This window comes from Pteropus medius, unplaced genomic scaffold, assembly GCF_902729225.1.
Source record: "Pteropus medius unplaced genomic scaffold, Ma_sr-lr_union100, whole genome shotgun sequence".
NCBI classification, from domain to species: domain Eukaryota; kingdom Metazoa; phylum Chordata; class Mammalia; order Chiroptera; family Pteropodidae; genus Pteropus; species Pteropus medius.
In genome coordinates, this window is record NW_024354875.1 from 30,371,484 (window position 1) to 30,394,531 (window position 23,048).

The window sequence follows — 23,048 nt, forward strand, 5'->3', positions numbered from 1 at the left end:
AAGAGGGGTCAATACCAAAAAAAAAACCCACACAAAGTAGAAGGAGAGCCCCCCGTCTCCGTTCCCGACACCCGCCCTAGTCAAATTCAAGTCCTTGAAGTGACTGCCATCACAGACTAGCACCTAGGGAGTGCAGTAATATACAGAAGAACAGAAAGGCATTTTATGCTTCTTTTCAAAAATAGCATATACACAATAAGATTTGTAAAATGGAAATAGCAATTCAGCACCTTGGAAAGAGAAAGCAAATATAATCATCCCAAGGGCTGGTAGAATTGGACTGACATTGAGTTTAGTCTGAGCAGCTTTCAGGAAACTAAAGCCAAAAAGGGAAACACATTAAGTTATCTTGTTTTCCTTACCCTACTCTCTTTGAACTACTGGGTCTTAAGTCCTAAATCCCTATCTGGTCGCTATCCACACTGATCTGATCTAAGACCTAAATTAGAAATGTACTCGAGGGGGTCTGCTCTAAAGATTTTGGATCTACAGTGCCTCTTTCTTATTGTTCACAGAACTATCGCCAAAATCTGCATAGAAGGTAAAGACTGACATGGTTCCAAATTCTTAAAAATAATAAAAATCTCACATGAGCCTTAATATAGGAAGGAGTTTGTGAGAAACAAGATAGAAAATTGTGCATCAAATGCTATAAAAAATAGTGTGAAGAAGTAAGATGGTTTCTCACAAGTGATCAAATGTATATAATGTGCATCAGATTTAGTGGTACTGGCTCTACACAGAAGGAGTTACAGGGCTATATGTTTTCACTCAGGGCCACACAGCACCTTGCTCCCATTCCTATCTCTTCCTTACGATTATCCTAAGTGACTCATCTGGGCAGAACAAACAGGCAAAGTCTAACCAAAGAGACAGGAAGACTAGCTGCTCCCAGAATTATGAGACTGGCCACTATCAAATCACAACTAAAAGTGGTATGGTCCAGTCCCCCTGCTGGGAACCTGGCCCCAGATAATTGGGTACTCATCAGCAAATCATTACAGAGTGAATGTCAGTATGCTAGAAGCCAGTTATCCTACAGAGTGCTACCTTCTTCTTAGTTAGAATTGTATTCTGCAACATATATTTATTGAAATCCACCATTCTAGATACTGTGCTAAGAACTAGATAAGGGAATAAGCAAAATTACAAGTGAAGTAGAAACTCCTACAGCTTTTTAAAAAATATTTCATTCAATGAATAATTATTGCACACCTCTATAGGTGCTAGAGATAAAGTGCTAAACTTCATAAAGTCTCTACTATCATGGAACTTACATTTTATTTGGGAGAGTGGAAGGACAGACATTAAAATAAATGTCACATAGAAAAAAATGTTATAGAGAGAATATAGTCAATAATATTATAACTATGAATGGTGTTGAGGCTACTAGACTAATCGGAAATCGCTTTATATATTCTATAAAAGTCTAACCACTATGCTGTACACCTGAAACTAATACAGTATTGAATGTCAAAAAGAGATTAAACATTCTTAAACATTAAAAAATGTTACGGAAATGTAGCAGGGTAAAATGATAAAGAGCAACAGTGAGGAGTAGCTCTCTGATAAGGTTATATTTGAGTAAGAACCATTAGGTTTAGCAGAAGGAGTTGGGTGGCATTGCCAAGAATGTTCTCAGGAGACTGGTGGCATTGGACTTTTCGGTGAGTTCAAGAAGGAAAGGAAGAGAGGAAACAGAGGCAGTGATTAAAGACAACTCTGTGTAACTTGGTTGTAAAAGGGAGCAGAGGAATTGGGCAACAGCTGAGAGGGATCTTAGGTGGGAGATATTTACTATGTGCTTGAATGATGGAGACTAAAAATTTGTTCTCCTACCTCAAGGTTTTGGGACTCTGAATCCTATGTCAACTGTAAGAATGCTAAAAAGATACATCTGCAATGTGATATGTAAGATGGGGCCAGTCTCTCTGCTTCTGCTTTCTCACCTCAAGTAGAGAGAGGAGAGTAAGAGCAAGACTCATTGGGCAGCTTACATGTGGAAAAGAGTTTGAAGAACATGTTTTTCACATGCCATCAAAGTCCACAGAATGACTTTAACCATCCTCTCTATCTCTCTCCAACTGTTCCACCAGGTAGGGTTTCAGCAATTAGATACTAAAAGGAAAATGTTTAAGTTCTAAAGAACAGAAAGTCAATAGAAATAAACTTTCAGGGACAAAGCAGCCCCAGTTGCAGGCAGACCAAATACTGCTGATTACCAGCAAGAAAGCCTTCATTGTAACAGGGATTTTACCCTTTCTTTGGCATTCCTAAGTAACAAAAGAGTGCTGCAAACCAGTGATAATTAGCAATAGTTTTACTCACACCAAAATCATTCTAATATGATATTTGATAAAAAACAAAATAATCTGTTTACTTAACTAGGGGGGAAATGTACTATTTTGGAGCAACCGAAAGTCACTGCAATATATTAATTAAATGACCCATAATTGCTGCCTTGTTCTGATGTTTATCTTAGACTCTGCATGAGTGGTTTTCCTTGATGCTAATCCCATTAGAAGTAAAATGGACTGCAGTTTTGAATCTCTCTGTTCCTTAAAAAAAAAATTGAGAACTTGTTTAATATCAGGTGCCATTTTACAGATGGCCAGATTGAAGAGCAAAATAACTTAGGGGAAAATGAGCTTTTACCTCTTTCACAGCTTTTAATATGTATACATATTCATACTTAGTTCTCAAACAGTGGAATAACCAGAAATACCTTATGCATAAAGGAATATAGCAGACAAAAGACCAAATACAATGAGAAACTTTTGTACTACACCAAATTTATTTCGAGGATAATCTTTTTATTGGAGGCTTATACTCTTGCCTTCCTCACCATCTCACCCATTCTCTTACCTCCCCTCCTCTCTCTGTCTCCCTGAGAGAACTCTTACACACCACTCTTTGTTCCATAAAAGGAATGCCTGGAATGGATACAAGGTGCTCTGTCTTGGAGCTCTATGTCTTGATCTTATTAAGATTGAAAGGATAGAGACTATGACCTAGGAGTCTGATCTGACAGGCAAGACTATGAACACAGAGGCAAACTTCCTGATACTTTTGAATATTTGGGGTAAAGAATTAGTCCTTTGGTGCTTTTCCAATATCCCTTAATATATTTAAGAGGTTTCTAGGTGCTTAATGTGTTAAGACCAGTTCCTATAGAAAACCTTACCTCTGAGAAATAGAAAAATAAAGTCATATTCATAGGCTGATTCAAAGTTTTTCCACAGTATTGATTCTTATGCATCATGACTACAGAGTAGAATAAAGTGTTATGTCTTGCAAAAATTATTTCCAGCCAAGCCTCACTTATTCTTTGATCATGTGAGAACATTCTAATTTAAAACGACTAAGAAACAACTGCTATATCCCTACGGTGACATTCAAAATAGCTAAGTACCTCTAAAACTAAATGGATCTCAACAAAGATCAATGGCTGCTAACATCACAAAGAGAGAGACAGATATTATATGTCTCCTACTGGAAATATAAAGTATGTTGCCCTCGCAAATACAGAAAAAAAAAATCCTTGCATCACCTGTTCAAGCTTCTATACTTGTGCTATTCTGAACCGGAGCAGGGAAAGAAAGGACATTTTGCTCTTAGATGACATTTCACATTGTCTAGGGACATTTTTGATTGTCACAACTGGAAGGTGCTACTGGCTTCTAGTGGATAGAGGCCAGGACTACTGTTAGACATTCTACAATGCACAAGACAGCTCCACACAATTAAAAAATCATCTGGCCCCAAATGTTATTAGTGACAAGGTTGAGAACCCTGTTCCAGATCTAGCTACCAACCCCACCCTGGTGACACAGGGGACATTTTAAAGGACATCAGGGGATGCAGTAAGCAAAACCCAGGCTGTGAGAAACTCCAGGACAACAGACGTGGTTTTTTCAACAAATAAATTGCAAGGAGTAAAAAACAGAAATTGGAGGCAAACCTATAAATTAAAAGACAGCAACTAATTCCAACATACAGATTTTATTTGGATTTTGATTCACATAATCATGCTGTAAAAAATAATAACAAGACAACTGAGGAATTTAAAGAACTAACTGAATATCTGATTATTTTGAAAAACAGTTGTCAACTTTTAGGTGTGACCATGAGATTATGGTTATGTTTTAGTTCTTATATGATGTCTGAAAACTGCTTCAAAATAATGGGGAGAAGAATAAAGAGATATGGTTAAGACAAAATTAGCTATGAGTTGATAATTGATATAATAATGATGAGTACAAAGAGATTTGTTATACAATTCACTTTGCTTTTGATTATGTTTGAAACCTTCAATAATAAAAAGCTCTAAAAAATATTTTTTTTAAATAATAAAATAGCTAACTAACCTTTAGGCAAAAATACTTTGTAATCTTCTATTTCAAAAAAGTATTCTGAGAGCACAGGCATAGATAGGGTTTAGACCTAAGTTAAAATCCTGGCTCTTCCACCCTTGCTTCTTGACAATCTCTACAATCTCTGTAAAGTGGAGATGGTCATCACACCTACACCTTGTAATATTAATGTAAAAATTGCATAAGATAGTGATCAGTGCTCAGTGAATGGCAGTTCCTTTTCCCACTTCCCACAAGAGCTCCAAACAAAGACGGAAAACAAAATGAGGCCAATCCTGCCCCCTATACTGGCACTTTCTAAAGACTTTGATCCAGGCCATTCATTTCCTTCCTGTACAAATCTGGCTAGGGCCAGAAGATCAAAGCACTAACAAGGAAATATGAAGATTCTTTTCTTAATTTCCTCTGATTTGGTAGACTTTTTACACTCCTCCATAAATAACACAAAACAATAAATAAACAAGGTAGAGAGAAATAAAAGAGTACCTCATTGTAAAACCTTCCTGCATGTGTGAGATTTTAGGGCCATGATCCCTGAAGGGTTTCATGATTTGTATAATTCCAGAAACAATGAGCTATAACTCTGGTTCTGTTTCCTTAACAAATCCTTGTTTCGCCAGTTACATGTACTTAAAAAACAAACAAACAAAAACTTGATTAAAAACTCCTGCCCAGATATTTTATAAAGCCCACTTCCTTTCCTTCATTCTTTTCTATAACAGCTACTTGCATGTTCGTGCCCTGCCAGCTTTTTTCTGGAAGGTCCATTGGCAAAGTCGTCAGGCAGTTGTACTGGTGACTTTAGACTTGGCTGTAGGGTGTTCACATGGAATAAATCCAAACAGTCTGTTTCGGTTGCTTTTTATTTTCCCTGAAGTAACATTTCCTTCAGTCCCATTGCATTTGCAATAAAGCACTCATTTTTATCCACTTGCAAATAAGGGGAAAAGACTCAGACTGTTGGCTGGTGGCACAGGCCTCTGGTTCTCTCTTAAACTTGCACAAGGTAGGACTTTCTCCTTCTGTAAATAAAGTCCTTCATGAAGAACCGTCACCAAACTTGGAACCAGAAGACAGGTTGAGACTAGCTCTGCCACGCATCGTACAACCTTGAACAAGATGCTCTACTCTTTGCAGTTTTAGATTCTTTATTCATAAGAGAGTATAAGTATATATACCTGCCCTATTGTCCTCACTGAGAAACCTAATAATAATAACTGGAATTTATATAACACTTTGAAGTTTACAAAATACTGCAAAATGTAATATAATTATGTGCCACAGAAGGACGTTTTGGTCAACAATGGACTGACCGCATATACGATGGTGGTCTTATGCAATTATAATGGAGCTGAAAAATTCCTATTGCTTAGTGACACTGTAGCCATCCTAAAGTCATAGCACACATTACTCATGTATTTGTGGTGATGCTGGTGTACACAAACCTACAGCATTGCCAGTCATATAAAAGTATAGCACATATAATTATGAATAGTACGTACTACTTGATAATGATAATAAATGGTTATGTTACTGGCTCGTGTACTTACTATACTATATTTTTTATTATTGTTTTAGAATGTACTCTTCCTACTTATTAAAAAAAGTTTGCTGTAAAACAGTATGCTGTGTTGTGTTGCCAGCTGTCTCATGCATCTAGCATTTACTGCATCTCTTGATTACATCATTTTCTCTTGTGCTTGAGTTAATCTTGTGTTGTTTGCACAGTGATATGCTGTACAGGCTTGTAGCCTAGGAGTAATAATAAGCTATACCATATAGCCTAGATATAGACTAGGCTGTACCATCTAGGTTTGTGTAAGTGCACTCTATAATGTTCGCACAATGACAAAATCACCTAAGGACACATTTCTCAGAACATATCCCCTTCATTAAGCAGCATAACTGTATATAATTTATCATTATTATTAATCGAAATATTTTCTTCACTTGCCTCAATAAAGCATCTACTGTTTGCTTGACAAAAAGGAAGAGTATTGACTCATGGATTTGCTATTTTGTGACACCCAGATACACCCTACCATCACTAAAATTGCCAGTGTGGAGTTTAAATTCTCCGCAAAATGTCCAAAGTGAAAGTATACTCAAACAAGAGGCAACATAATCTCTCTCAAAAGTGAGTATTTAAGTTGGAAATGATACCACAACAGAACTGTACCAGAAACTCTGCTAGGAAATAGCAATACAAAGACAAATAGCACAGACTCATCTCAAAGAATAACAACATACAAGGAAAGAAAGCATTGGAAGGAAAGTGTGGTTTTTTAAAAAATGTACCATAAGATGAGAGTGTGGATGCAGCATGAATCTGGGCCTGTTTGGCCACATATACAAGTATTTCTTCCATTAAGAGTACAGCTTGAACAGTACAGTAAATAGGAACGATTTGCGCATAACTAGTTTATGTTAGCTCTTACCCTAGACGCGGTACCATATTTGGAAGTGTAGCAAAATAGACAGAAGATAATTCTTTTATCCAAAATCATAAAATATACCATTTGGACCAAAGGAAGGACTTTAGGGACAGGCTAGAAAACTAAACTTAAATCAAAATAATCAAACAATCCAGGAAGTATCCCATGAGAATAGACTAATATTTAAATCTTAGATGGAGACATGATAACCAAGGAGTTGATGATCAAGGTTTCTAAAGTACACAAAATCCATCCATTAATTATCAGAATATTGGAATATTAAAGTAACTCTTTAAAGTTGGAAACATAAACTTGAGAGCAAAAGAAAGGAAGTACCTTAATAATAAAAAATGGAAGCACATAGTAGATTTATAAAATGCACTATACTAAAAGATATACAAGAAAAAAAGGTATAAAAACTTGAGGAAGTTCTGAACGAATTCAGAAATGACAGACTAATGAGGGCTTTTATGAGAAACTAGGTATGTTTGAGACTAAAGACAGAGTTCAATGGACCATAGGACTGACACAGTAGAATAATTCCTGTATTATTGTAGGCTAACAATTCTATGTAAACCTCAAGAGAGGCAGATTACTTATTTGTAAGAAGTACATCATGCACCATGACTGCACTCTCTAATTTTGGTTATGGTAATATTTAAACATTATACACAGAATATTGTGATTTGTATGCCTGATCTTGTGGTGATCGATTACAAACCAATATAGTATGTTGACATTACAGGGAAAGCCATTTTCAAAATGTAACACTTTTCCAAAAGTAATCTAAAAAAAAAAAATTTTGAGTCCATAACAACACAAAAACTAATGAGAAATTTGACCTAGAACTTTACTATAGTTAATATAATAAAAGTTAGAATTGACCAAACAGGACTTTGTGCTCAATGTATTCAATGACTTTTCAGGGTTCTGTGTTAATGTTAAAAGTTTCTTATTTCAAAAAATACAAAAAATTGATGTCCTAAGGCAGCATACAGTTAGAATGTCTTGTTAAAAATAGACTCCTATCAGAACATCACCTCTAATCCACAAAAGAATCTGCCAAGAGATTTCAGTAACAAGAGGCATGTTGTAGACATTTCTGTCCATCAACAAATCTAACAAATTGATTAAAATGCCAAAGGGACGAAGGCGAAACCAAATGTAGTGCAAAGACTGAAAGGGACTCACGGCAGTCTTTCTCGTCAGTTCCATCTGAGCAGTCTCTGACGTGGTCGCACCTGTATTCATTTGGGATACATTCACCACTGGAGCATGTCATCTGATGGCTTGAGCATGTTCTCCCGGCTGTGAAGGGGGGAAAAAAATATTACTTTATAATTACTGCCAGACACACACCAATCCATTGACATTTACCAAATATGAATGAGGATATCAGAAAAGCAAGTAGAGCGTATCCTGAACGTAAAGTTCATAGGGTCACAAGATAAAGCACCCAGCTACCTCAAGGGAGGAAGCTTACAATACAAGGTATTATTTCAGGATACTAACAAAATGTCCATAGAATCATATCGACATTCAAATGTGTTAGTATAGATAATTATTTTGTCAACGTGTATTGAAAACACAATACAGATTTAAAAACTGTATAATAAAGAGGATGAATGAAATAAGAATTTTGTAGTTATAGATACTAATCAAGGATTGGTAAGGTCCTCCTCATTGAAATCCTGTTTAAACCAGAAGGAAATATGACAAAGAGTTAACACTGGTTATTTCTGAGTGGTAAGAATATGGGTGATTTTATTTTTTTCTTTAGAATTTTCTCCATAATATAAACTTTCTACATTGATCATTTGACAGTTTTATAAACAGAAGAGAAAAATTTTAAACCAGCTTAATTTTATCTTATGTTGATTAGGGTAAATGAAAGCAAGACGTCAGTTTATCAAATTTGCCTTTGGATAAAACATATAAAACCAAATGAATTGATGTCTCAAGCATCATATGAAAGCTATTCTATAAGTCTGAGACAGGAATTATGAGACTTTTTTTAATTGCCCACATAAAAAGAAAAGCATTTGGGGAAAATGCAATCTGCTAAACAAATAATATAATCAAATGGAAGAAAAAAGTTTTTCCCTGAATTTTTAGTTTTGTATGCTTCTGTATAGTACAGATACTTAAATTCAGCAAAATTTGGTTTTTCAATAAAATTATATAGCTGTTAAGGGATGTGCCATCAAAACTTACCAAAAATTTTTCTAAAAAACGAATGAACAATAACAGTTTTAGAGTGCATACTTGAAAATTCAAACATATTAAGATTACCATGTGATAAATAAGATGTAAAAAAAATTAATGATAATTACTACCCTTAATGGATTATATTTGTCATCTTGTTTCCTCTTTCTGTTTAATAAAATGGTTTTATTATGAATGTGTCACGTAATTCTTGAATAGCAAACAAAACTTTTCCAGTCAGCCTATTTCTGACACTTTGACAGTATGATTTCATATCTTCTAGTACCTTGTATCTGTGGGTAAATTTTACTTCTATTACTAAAAGTAGAATAGATCACATTTTCTAGAAGTCATTTAAAAATGTCTGAATTCTGTGCATGACATAGGCACAATTTCATGTGAATAATAAAAAGATTAACACCTCCAACACCTCGAGTGGTAGTATATAAATTCCCATATAACATATTTAAGTATGTATTGCCAATTTCCATATAAAATTACAAAGCTTTCTTTTTTTCCTGAAAAGGCAAATGATGAGTAGTCTTAAACAAAATATGAAGAAAAACTACATCAAGGACCAAAATTATTTTAATTATCATGGCTTTCTTCTTAAACTCAAGCCCAAATCATTCTATATTTTGTGCTTAACATTTTAAAGGATTCATAAGGAAGCAATCAAAAGTTCATTCAAACATAGAGAAACGGCAAATTAAAATTATGTAGTTCCATCAACCAATCTAACGCCTGGATTCACTTATTCCTTATTACACAAACATCTATTGAGGGCCTATTATATGCCACAAAGTACACAAACAATGAGAATATAAAGATGAATAAAGCACAATCCCTACCCTCAAAGAACTCATAGTTTTCTTGGGGGAGACTTCAAGAAATAATTAGAAAACAATGATGAATTATCAGTGCACAACTAATTATAAAAGCATCAGGGAAGTGTGCCTAATTCGCTCTGGGATGGGAACATGCACAAGGACAGCTTCCACGAGGAGAAATACCTCACCTGGGTCTTTAGGAGAAGCAGCAAATAGGCCAAAAGGAAGGAAGGACCAGCTAGCAATGAGCATTTAGGCAGTGCACACAGAGGCAAAAGCAGGGGACTCTGCATGGTATGCCCAAGGGAACTACAAACACTGCTATGGCCCCATAAAGACATTTCAAGGCAGGAATGGCAAGTGATAGACATGGAAAAATAAGCAATGGTCACCTCTTAAAGGCCACTGTACACTGTGCTACAGAGTTGGAGCTTTCTCTTTGAGGTGACAGATAGTTATCAAGGGGTTTTAGTTAGAACTTTCCAGCATCAGTGTCACCGAGAACCTGAGGAAACACAGGACTGGAGGCAGGGAGGCCAGTCCAGAGGCTGCTGTAGTCACCCAGATGAGAGATGTTGACAGTGGTAGCATAAATGGGAAGGAGATTAAGTTTAGAGATGTTTATAAAGCAAATCAGGCAGGAATTATTAAATATGAACTGTGAAAGAGAGAAAAGAATCAAGAATAACTTCCAAGTTTCTGGCTTGGGTGCCCAGGGGATTGTAATATCCTTTTCATGCTAATCGATTACATCTTAACGTCACCTATAACCATCTTTCTTTTTCATCTAATGAAATGCTTTCATTATGAAACAAGTTTCATGAAATTCTAGATTAGTAAGGAAAACAGCTCCAGTCTGCCTATTTCTAATAGTTTGATACCAATTTTGTATTTTCTGCTAGTACCTTACAGTGAGTTAACTTTGCTTCTAAAATAAAGATAACGCATATAGACCAGCAAATATAGAAGGAAAAAGACAGTTCCTGGGAGAAGATGATCAATTCTAGTTGGGATACCTTGAGTTTGAGGCACATTGGAGATATCCGAAAGGGAGCTTTCGAGACTGAAGTGTGGGCTAGAAACCTGGGTCCTAAGCACAGATTTGTATATTATCAGCCCACAGAGGGTTATTGAGATCATCAGAATGGTTGAAATTATCCTGGGAGAGAATATGGAGTGACTCTGAGCAACATCAATATTCAAGGACTGGGTAGAAGAAGAAAACAAAATGGAATGATCAGAGCGGTTAAGGAGAGAGCCAGGACAGTGGGGAGTCATGGAGGACAAGGTATAGTGTCAAGAAGGAGGAGTGATCATCAAAGTCAAGTGCAATAGAAAAAAGTCCACCCACTCTGATGAGGAGGAAAAAGTGCCCACTCTATTTGACAATCAGGAGCTCTCTGGTGAGAACTTAGTAAACATAGTATTGGCATATTTTGTCTGCAGTTAAAAGATATCTAATAAAGAATTTTATATTGTTAAAAAAATGCAAGAATTGCCTTACACAATCCATACTCATTTAAAACGGTATGTAACATTGCTCATAAATTACTGTTATCAAGTTATCTCCAATCTCTTTCCCCAAGCAGTTGCCCTTAGTAGTTCCCATCCCCTCTGTAAAGTATTGTTACCAAGAGGTCATCCACCATACATTGTATCACAATCTACAGCTCAATTTTCTTCCTACTCTGCATGGAAAGCAAAAGTAGGAACCAAAATGGCATATCTCGCCAAAAGATAAAAATAAACTATTCATTCATTCAGTAGCTATTTATCAAAAACCTTCTATCTTCCAGACAGAATGCCAGGTCTTAGGGATGCAAGCTGAATAAAACATAGTCACTGTTCTTCAGAGATTCATGATCTAGCCCCACCAAAAATCTGCTATCTGCAGGGTACCCTATCTTTCTCCTAGGACCTTCAAGAGGCTAGCCGGAGAATAATCACACTGACTTCCTAGAAACAAGGATTTTTTTCCTGCTCTCTTCTATGCCTGGCATTTTTCCTTCCTTTCTTCAGTACTTCTGAACTACCATCCCCATCTCCCTCTTTCAGATCTCATAGTCCCCTTTTGCTACTCCACACTAAATCCTGACACATAACTGGACCTGATCTTGATATGCTCCTGTTTGGTCTCGATTAGCTCCATGCCTTCCTCAGGACTGCCATTTGTCACCACCAACAACCTCCACAGCCTTACATCGTTTTACCGGTTTCCCCTTAATGACTTTGCCCCCAGGATCACCATCCCCTTTGTTGCTGGCAAAACCCATGATCAACACTGACAAGCCCTAACAGGTTGTTTAATTATACAGTCTTCCTTTTAGGTTTAAACCAAAGTCGAACTCATGGGTATTTTAAGAATTTCTATTCTCTTGCTCAAAAGACCCTTGGCATCTAGTGGCCCAACTGAAAAAAGTTCACACTCAATGCTAGATTCAAAAGTCCTGGGCTAAATTCCAATTTTTTCTAAATACATCCAGGACCTACTGAAGGCCATGGAATCTCCATTGCTAGTCATCTAACGGCTAAACAAGTTCCCATGTGAAGTAGCCATCAAAAATATCTGTTTCTTCTTTGATCTTTGTGGACAATGACTATGTGAAAAAGCCAACAGGATCTTAGCTGTCATCTTAAAACTAGCTCAGAGAGATGATAAATGTCTGTGATTTGTGGGATGTGCATTTAATGAAGCAGAATGTGGAGAGGCTCAAAGGTGAATGGCACACAGCAATCAGAATTGGACCCCTAAGGCCTGGCATTGTCTGAGGTGGTTCACTGTAGCCTAACATCTTCTCTGTAACTTCCACTTTGATCCAACTCAGACTTGCTGAAAACTTTTGAAGTTTGTTTTTTGTAGGGGAGAGGAAGGTTTGTCATAAGAAAGAAAAAGGAAGGAAGGAAGGAAAGAAGGAAGGAATGAATGAACGACAGACAGGAAAGAACAAATGAACACAGAGAAAGAATGTTGATGTTCTCTCTTCTAGACACTGAAAGTTAAATTAGGGTGATGTAAATTTTGAGACTTCTGCAACTCTCATGTAATCACGAAAAGCAAATTTTTTTGCTCTGCTAAAAATAGCAGAGCAAAAAAAAAAAGTGGGAGAAAATCAAATAATGTTATTGAGCCGAGAATTAATCAATCCTAGAACAACCTTGCTTTTGGGCTTATTATACAAGATAATAAATTCCCTTTTGCTTAACTTTAAGTTGTAGTTTTCATTCTTTGCAGCCAAAAACACACACATTGATAAAAGAATGATTTTAAATTATACAAATATCCTTAATAAAGCAAAGAAATGATACAGATAATAGACATTTTTCACATGTTGCCATCTTATATTAACCCAAAATTACTCTCTCAGTCAAAATTTTTTTCAAGCCTAATAAAACTCTCTTTTCCAGTTTGATCCCAAAGAAATTAGAATTTAAGGGTTTCTTTCAGGTTAATGCCCTGAACCTCCTCCATGTCCAGGAATGCAGCAGTTGCTAGGGTCCACTTCATTGCTACTATTTTTTTTCTTATTGCAGCTCATCCGATGGTGGCTATAGCAGCAATAACTGAAGTAACCACCAAAAATGCCTTTAACAGACCTACCTACTTGCTCCACTTAATTGAAATGAAGAGTTTACTGGGGCAGAAGGGGTGGAAGCTTTGACTGCAGGAACAAAAGGACTCATCCAAATGCCAGCCACATGAATGAAGAACCCACCTATAGATACAATTAAATGTTTTGTTTCTTTCTTTAGTAACATAACCTAAATTAAAGACTGGAAACCTATCCCATTTCCAAATCACTGGGGTATTTTATAATTCCCCAGCACATTCATATTTTCAATATCATCCAACCTGAGTGAGATTGATGGTGTGCGTTGCATTGTTGTTTAAGGCCCAACTAAACATTTACAAAGAATCGTCCCATTGTGTTTTGTACTTGTAATAGGTTAAATTTTAGGTCCAAAGGAGCTAAACGAAATTCTTCTACAAACACTTACGGCAATGCTGATGTTCATCTGAGCCATCCTCACAGTCCTGCTCATCGTCACACACCCAGGAGTTAGGGATGCATAGCTCTTTACTCTGACATTGGAAATACCCCGACTGGCAAGAAGGGGGAGCTAAAACAAACCAGAAAAGGCCTCATTATGTCAAACATCTACCCTATTAACCAATAAGCAATGTTTATTTCAAAAGAATGTACATCAACTTCTGCTCAATAATTCGATGGCAAATAATAATTCTATACTAGAGTCCGTGGACTCTAATCAAAGTTCACTGTTAAGTATTCTCAGCAATGGCATCGCAACAAACTGATGATTCAAAGCAATACAAAAATACAGAGAATAGTCTACGGCTATGCCATCCTGAACATGCTCAGTCCCGTCTGATCTCGGAAGCTAAGCAGGGTCAGGCCTGGTTAGTACTTGGATGGGAGACCACCTAGGTATATCAGGTGCTGTAGGCATTCAATGAATGAATGAATGAATGAATGAATGAATGAATGAATATAAGAAAATACAGAGAATAAAACGAACAGTCCAAACACACACAAATACAAAGTTATAACAAAAAGTATTAAACTAAAATTTTAATTTAAGTAAAAGTTAACCATGAGTTATTATTAAATCATTTGAAATGTTTTGTAATAACTAATAGTAAAGCATCATAATGAACTGGAAAACCCATGAGATTTAAAAAAGAAGACCTAGAGTCAAATAATTATTATTTCCACAATTTATTTGCTTTAGAACCTTTGGCAGGTTCTCTGAGCCTCAATGTATGCATCATAAAATGGAGACTATGCTTATTTCATGGTTTGATATTAAAAAATAGTTAAATGATGTATGCAAAAGTACCATATAATGCGAGTTGCTATCACCATTGTCACTGGTATTGTTGTTATGATCATTGTCATAGGACACCGAAATATAATAATAATCTCTGAAAAGTTGTTGGTATAGCTGTTCATTTATTCCTTTATCCCAAAATACACTGTTCTTGCCTGTTTGCTCCTGGTCTTTAACCTAAAGTGAACTCAGTGAGCCCAGAAGAAGCAAATAGATAGCGCATCATCATATCTCTATAGATAGAACCATTCCCTTATTCAAAGTGTGGTTTAGACTAGCAGCATCAAACATAACATGAGAGTTTTTAGAACTGAGATTAAGGGTAAGATAGAAACTGATGTGAACTGAATCCCTTCCTCAAGGGAAGTAAAACAATTGTTAATACCATCAGTTCTCCATTCAACCATTCAGATCCCAAAAGATTATCCTGAATCTATCACTAAAGACACAACTCTTTGTTACAGTTGAAATCACTATGAAGCATTTATGTTACTAAAAACAGAGTTTAGCCTGGCCCCTCTTCACTTACGGCAGCCAATTTCATCAGAGTCATCCAAGCAGTCTTTGGTCCCATCGCACCTCCAGGATGCAGCAATACAATGCCCATCTTCACAGCGAAAATGCTCACTGTCACATTCTGCAATCCCACAAGCAACAGAAAACCAGTTTAAAAAAAAATTATGCCACACAGATGTTTCACAGGAATACAAATTTTTAATAAAAACAAAATATTATTCAAAGGAATATATATCATTTTGTAAAATTAAGAAAACATTTGTATAATTATTATGTTCTGTTTCGGGGACTGCAGGAAAAAAGGTCATTTTCATACACTAGATGATAGAGTGTACCTTGATGTAGCCAATCTGCAAAGCAGTTTGACAACATGTATGTTGCTTTTTTTAAGTGCTTATTTTTTAACTTAGTATGTTTATTTCTAGGTACTTTTTCCTAAGGAGCTAAAGATTTTTTATCACTTTATTATTGATAATAAAGGAAACTGTAAATCACCTAAATGTCCAATAATAGGAAAAGGATTAAATTTTCTTATATCTACATATTGACATATTAGGAACTCATTAAAATGGTTATGAAGAACCACTAAAGATTAGGAGAAATACAATATAATGTGGCAAGGATGCAGAATTTTACCTATAACAGAGTTACATATGGAGGAGGAAAAAAAGCATAGAAAGACCAGAATGTTAACAGTGGTTATCTCCAATTGATAATATCATGAGTAACTTTTCATCTGCTTGACTGCCCTTTTTTCAATTCCCATTCTGTATTTTGCTTAAAGTGCCTTCTTATTACTAAATCATTAACAACAATTTATGGTCTCTCATTCTTAGATTCATATCAATATTTTGGCTCTTTTCGTTGTTGTTGTTAACAAATTTGTAAGATGCCATGTCTGTAATCTCATCTCTGCAAACAAATATTTTTTAAAAATAAAAAAGCCATAAGTGGGGTCGGGCCTGATTAATACTTGGATGGGAGACCACCTAGGAATATCAGGTGCTGTAGGCATTAAAAAATAATAATAAATAAATAAATAAGCCAAAAAACAAAATAATCTATGCAGCCAACCAGAGTACACAAACTTGGCACCAAAAGTTGCCACGTTCTCAAGTGGCAGTGATTATCCATCCCCTAGCAATACCAGAAAGAGAATTTAACTTAAACAAGTTCATTTCATTGAACTAATATATTATTTGATTTTTCCTGGTTCTCCCCAGAGGACTAATTTGGCAGTTGGAAATCCTCTGAGTTTCCCTCAGATATCTGACCAGTGACCTCTCCATGCACTATGTGCCAAGCAGGAAATTTTTTAAAGAGAGCAGCCAACACCAGCCCAACTTGGAGAAGACTCAAAATTATTCTTTCACAAAGCCAAGGTAATAGAGAAGTAATTTAGGGGTTGGAATAATAATTGTATTTTTCCCCATGTATTTAGGCAATCATGTTAAATTACTCATTTCAATTTTTGCCTGATTAACCCAAAATTAGGTAAATATACAGATCAATTACCTACTCCTAAAATAAATAAACAATGTGTTATCATGACTTGTGTAAATGCAGGCATATCAACAGCATGACATAAACATAGTTAAGCGATCTATTCCTAGGGGATATAGGCTACTCTGTTCATGGAATGTTCAAATCTGATTGTCTGGTAGTGACATCCTGATTTATAATGTATGCTGCAAATGGTCAGAAACTTCCCTTGGCTAAATGGTGGTACCGAGTGGTACAGGAATACGTACACCCAAATACCTTCTATAGACTAATGCATGATGGTGGTTGGTGGTGCAGGTCTGGGGTTGGTGGTGCAGGTCTCTTATCAACTACCTTTAAAACACAACAACCTCCCTTGCAAAAATGCCCCAAAGGAATGTACAAATTCACTCTGGAATCCCAGAACTTCTCATTGGATTTTGTTCTACAAAGCAATATTTCCATGGGAGATTAGGGGCTTTGGAGGTTTAGCTATTAACACAACATATATTAAATCACTTTTATCAATTAGGTCTATTGTTAGTAATCCAACATATTACATTTGAAAGTTTAGTACATTTGTCTCCTTTAGTATCTAATAACTTCTGGTTAAAAAATTATAACAATCTAAAGGTCAGTCCACTTTCAAAGAGCTTCATATTGCTATGGGGGTGGGGGAGAAGCATACACTTAGAAACTAAGTATACAAGAAGAAAATTCTCAGAACAAAATATTGCCTGTTTTGAAAACACATATATGTAGTGCTATTCATTAAGCAACTTTTATAACAAGCCAAATTTTAAGGTTTACGGTTTTTGATAAAACACAAAGTTAAACACATCATGAAAAGAACACCAAATAGACACCTAAAAGTCATTTTTTAAAGCACCTCGAAGCCAGTTATTTAAAAGCATTCACATAAAAATATATATATATATAAATATTTATATATATATATATTTATATATATATATATATATATGACTGAGGGGAAATTTGCAATTAAGTAACTCTTCATAATTAGTGTTTTTCACATTTGATCTCCTAAATATTCTGTTATCTAAAGTATGATATCAAACCCAATTTACTCAATTTATCAACAAGTCATGATAATTCATTTGTCAAATTCACCTTTTCAACATTAACTTCCATGTCTAACTCCCACATGACTATTGTTTGGAAATATCTATCCAGAAAAATCAAACTGACACTCTATCATTACTAGGTGGCCTCTTAGCAATCAACCAAAATGGTCCACTGTGTCAGAAGCCTGTCATTCACTCTATAATAAAGAGAATATGTGCTGTTTAAAAACAAACTGTTGGTGAATTGGTCTAGATCTGGTCTGATAACATTGCAGGTGCCTCTGATTTCAACTGGTCTGTATTCACTTTATTTTGACTGTTTTTGTTTCAAATAAGTAGCCTTTATTCACAACCTCTCTAAAAGTTACTAAATATTATCTAAGCTTTATTGTTTAATAACTTGAAGTCTAAAAAAAATAGGGGAACAGGAGGAGTATGGATTTCACGCACTGGAGCCAAACACAAAGTTTATGGGGAAAAAATCTAAATAGAGCAAAATGAAAACTTTTTTCAACAAATGATCTCTAAATATCCATATTCAACCACTTCAGTTTTAACCAAGAGGTAGTTTTGCAATCATTAACTTTCATAACTTTAAAATATTTTTCCTCTAATAAAAACCAAGGAAGAAAACATCATAATGCATGCTGAAATAAAAATCTTTTGTCAAGAACTAGGCAGCTATTGACAAGGAACCACTGGAACCCAATGGACACCATACCCTCTCAGCATTAGCCTTTCCCAAGAATCAAAACAGATGGTACAAAGATTTAAAAAAAAAAAAAAAATACATGTGGTGCTTAAAGGGCATGCACTGTTCTAAGCACTTTGCCAACTTTAAGTCATTTAATTCTCATAACAACCCATGAGATAGATATAATTATTATGAACATTTTATAAATAAAGAAACTGAGGTACAGAGCAGTTCAATAACTTGCCCAATATCAAATAGCAAATATGTGCAAAGCAAGGATTTGGATCTGACAGTTTTGATTCTAGCATCTGTGCTATTTCGACCACTGCTCTATGTTCCTTTTCACACACACATATACACACACAAAGGTTATTCCACCAAACTCAAGAATGAATGTTAAAATATGATTTCTTCTAAAACTGCTATCGATATTAATTGAATTCATTAATTGGGCTAATATGGAATCCATACCATATGCTCATAATTCAATTAGAGACTGGTAGTCTATTTGGCAGCAAACATTTCACATAAAAAGTCTTGGGCTTAGGAAAATTTGCAACAATCAAAAGCAGTGTAGAAAAATCAAAAAAAGAGTCAATCTCTTTTTTAAAAAAAATATATTAGACATAAGGATAAACTTATTTTTCAACATTGCGGGGTCCCAAGCTGGAGAAAAACAAGAGTAGTCCTTTCTTCATAAATAACCATATCCCAAGGTCCCTGGTCTAAGTATTAGACTTAAAATATATTAAGATCAGATATTAGAATAACAGATAATGCCTAGAGGAGGGAATAAGTCATTTGTTTTTCCAGGATGGGGAACAACACTGAATTGAGACCACCACTTCTGTATCCTTTACAGCCTCTAGCACAGCGCTGGGCACAGTTGGGACACAGCACGTATTCACCATATAATGATTCCTTTCTGTCAAATTCAATCTATTGGAATCATTATTATATTATATCAGAGATATATAAAACCATCAGGGCAAATAATGAGACTTTAAATTGGAGTTTACTATCTTAAATCCATACAAAGAAAAACAAAATCTGGAATAATTTAAAATAAGAGAACTATCCAGAAGTTTATAAAAGAGAGAGAGAGAAACATATTGAGTTGTATTAATAACAGTCTCATTCTTTTATCCTTTCCTTGTAAGTTTCTTTTCTGGCTTATGAACTCTCTTCTTAGAAGAGAAAAGTAAGTCACAGCCAATGGAACATTGTCCAAAGTTACTAGAGTTAGGTAATTTCTATGGCAAATCCTATTTTCCTGCTAGATCTTAACATGCGCAGGTCCTGCCAGACATTTGGTCTACCTGAGGAGGTACATGAGCTCTTTTTAAAAGCATGTAAAACTACACGACGTTTTAATAGTCCTACTTCACTGAACACAAAGAAACAAATAAATTTAAGAGGCAATTCCTTAATTCATGTATAATTTTACTTAATTTCCCTGTATTTTTTAAACTTTTTCCCCTTGGTATTGATAGACATACATCTGATGTTTATAAGGTGGGTGACAGTTCACTACAATTCTCACACCTTATCCACCCTAGCAAGTCCATTCCCCTTTTGAAGATTTAGTCACCTGCTTATTTCCAAAACTTTACACTGCAGCCATGACAGCCAAGGGTAACAAATTGTATGGAAGACCGTGCTCTGCCTAATGTCAACTGGTAGAACAGTCAAGGACTCAATTAATGGAACTGAAATAAGACATACACAGCAAGTCAACCTACTACTCTTTCTGTGCAATATTTTATCTACCTAGTTTTCTAACAGATCGCCAAAGAGATGACCAAAATTCTTTTTTAATTCAGTTTACAAACTCTTCAGTTGACTACTTTTTCCAAATTATTGTTTCAAAGCCCTGACGTTTTCATAGAGCAAAACAATAGTAAGAAGACGGTTCAAGAAGTCAAAGACTCTGAGGCAAAACTCACAAAGCCAGATGATAAGTAATCATGTACACACATCACTTAAGTGCATCTAAAAATAAAAAGGACCAAAAGAATATGATGTCAGACTCACTAAAACCATTAAAAAAATCATACCTATTATGTGTAAAATATTGTTCTAGGGTTTGTGGAAGAAACAAAGAAAGCTAAGACATGTCTTTTTTATAAAGCTTACAAATTTATTTATACATTATAAATTAAATAACCATGCAACAACAATAGCTGCTATTTATTGAGCACTTGCTGTGTGTCAAACAATATATAAAGCTTCATACACATCTACAGGATCCTCTTGGAAATGTTATGAAGTGGGATTTGTACTTACTTAATAGAAGGGCAGATTAAACCTCAGGGATATTAATAAACTTCCCTCAGGGTTGCAGAGGTAGAAAATGTCTGATTCTGACCCAGGATGTGTGTGATTCCAGAGTCTAAGCTCTTTTTCATTTCACTTCTCACAAAATAAATGACAGCTTTCATTTACCTAGAAGTTACTGTGTGCCAGAAATATTTTAAATGTCTTCCACAGATTATCTTGCTTGTCCTCACAACAAACCTATGAGATATTATTGATAGTCCCATTTCATAGATGAGGAAACTGAGGCTTAACCAAATTTCACGGCTAATAGACAGTGGGATCAGGGAGTCACATCTAGGTAGTCTGAATTCAAAGCTATGCCATATGACAGTAAATGATTGGTGACAGTAAATGATTGGTTCCAAATAAGCAGCAGAATCAACTGGTCTCAGGAAGAAATAAATTAACATCACAGACTGGAGTGGTCAGAGAAGGCTTCATAAAGGAGAATAGAACTGCACTGGGCCTTTGTGGAAGAGCAGGAGAGATCAGGCATTATGTAGGGCCCAAACAACTCGAGACAAGCCTAGCACAGATGAGGGCCTAACAGACCAAGCGCTGAGAACCTCTTATAGAATGCTGGACAGAGAATAAAGGACCTTAAATACCAAGCAAAAGAATGACATAATTGAATGGATTGAGTAAGAAAACTTAGAGTTCACTCATGCCAGTAACTGTTAAAACTAAAGGTCACTGGGTAGATGCAAGCCTGGACTAGGATACAGACTTTGGCCATGATAAGGGCTTGGGGCTCCATTTCATTCCCCCAGATCCTTGCCTAGAGCATGTGAACTCAGGGAACAGGTCTGTGAGTGGCTTACCAACAGGCTGCTAACAAAGACCGGTCTCACCTTACAGCCCCTACAGTCTCCCCAGGCCTGATCCAAGCAGCTTCACTTGCATGGCAAATAGCCAACGGGTTCCACAGGTGCTACCAAAGTTATCCTAGTGGCTTTCCCCATCATCCTCTCCAAACTGAATATGTCTGAGCATCCAGCTTACAGAATTCAGTCAGCTCTCAAGAGTCAGTTGTCCTCACAGATCTCAAAGGTTGCTTAAATAATTGCTTGATAATTTTTTAAGTGTCTTTTCAGTGGTCAAAAGCCAGTAGAATAATGTGATGCAATATCAAAGTAGTGTCACAATTCTGCAAATGAGAAATTAAGTTTCCACCTTTTCTAATTGAGCTACTCTTCTCCATTTTCACCTAAACACTAGTCACTTGCCTTTCTTCCCTTCCCCCTAGTCTCTCATATCGCACTTATTTTTCGCTGAGTACCTCCTACCCCTACAACCAGTGTCAATCAACACTGCAGAGCATTATGTATAAAATGACACTTCTCAAGGGTTTGCAAGACCCTGTGATTGGTATCTAGGGTGAAACAATTACTCAAGTGCTCTGGGCAAAGAAGGATGTATAGCATCCCTGGCCCCCACTTGTGGAATTCCAGTCGTGCCCATCCCCCCATCACTGTGACCACAAATAACACCCCCATACATGTCCAAACACCCCTTGAGAATGGCAGTACCACCCCCAGTTGAGAGCAACTTAGAATCTCTAAGCAGCTTGGACATTCAGAGCTCAAAACATCTTAACCCACATGAAAGAGATCATCTAAGAAAACCCCTATAATAAATTCTTCCCTTTTAGAGATAATAAAATTTCTTAAACAGCAATCCCACTCCCTCCCACCCATCAATAAGAAGGTCTGGGATTGGGCAATATCAGGCTGAAGCTGCTAGTACCAGCAACTTGAAATGAACTCCTCTGGAAATGTGATAAAGAATCTAAGTTCCAGAGAGGCCTGCTTCACCCTGGAATGCTCCACAGTGCGTCCACAAGCTTCCACTTGGGGGTGGGCAGGGCGAGGTGGTAGTAGTCACACCAGAAAAAAAATCAAGCTGAAAATCTAAAGTCCTCAAGCAGTTCTTCATTAATGTAAAGGATTGTTGCTATGAAAAACAAAGTCCTAAACACACCTGTTTTATGGTGCAACTTTTCCCATCTTTATAATTAACCAGAACAAAAAGTAATTTCTTCAAATGTCCTCTCCCATCCCTGCCATTCATACTCTCTCTCTCTCTCTCTCTCTCTCTCTCTCTCTCTCTCTCTTCTCAATCATGCAAGTGCCTAAAACATTCAAAAGAATCTCCAAATTTTTACCAAGAACACTCAGCAATGAAAACTTCCTGCAAAGGCCAAAGAGCTACAATTATATGTTGAAAAGAACACTATCCAAACAGAAGAAAATTTAAGATAG

The 23,048-nt window shown here is 36.1% G+C and overlaps 1 protein-coding gene and 1 pseudogene across 1 annotated transcript in view; one reads left to right on the forward strand and one right to left on the reverse strand.

Moving 5' to 3' along the window:
- The window catches only part of LRP2 (LDL receptor related protein 2), a 180,840-nt gene that overhangs the window by 132,272 nt on the left and 25,520 nt on the right, over positions 1–23,048 (reverse strand). The window contains exons 2-4 of the mRNA XM_039855815.1: positions 15,221–15,328; positions 13,840–13,962; positions 8,000–8,116 (exon numbers count right to left, since the gene is read on the reverse strand). Coding sequence (XP_039711749.1) covers positions 8,000–8,116; positions 13,840–13,962; positions 15,221–15,328 — 348 coding nt within the window. The remainder of the gene's footprint in view (positions 1–7,999; positions 8,117–13,839; positions 13,963–15,220; positions 15,329–23,048) is intronic.
- LOC120597314 (uncharacterized) lies at positions 14,191–14,309 on the forward strand (annotated as a pseudogene).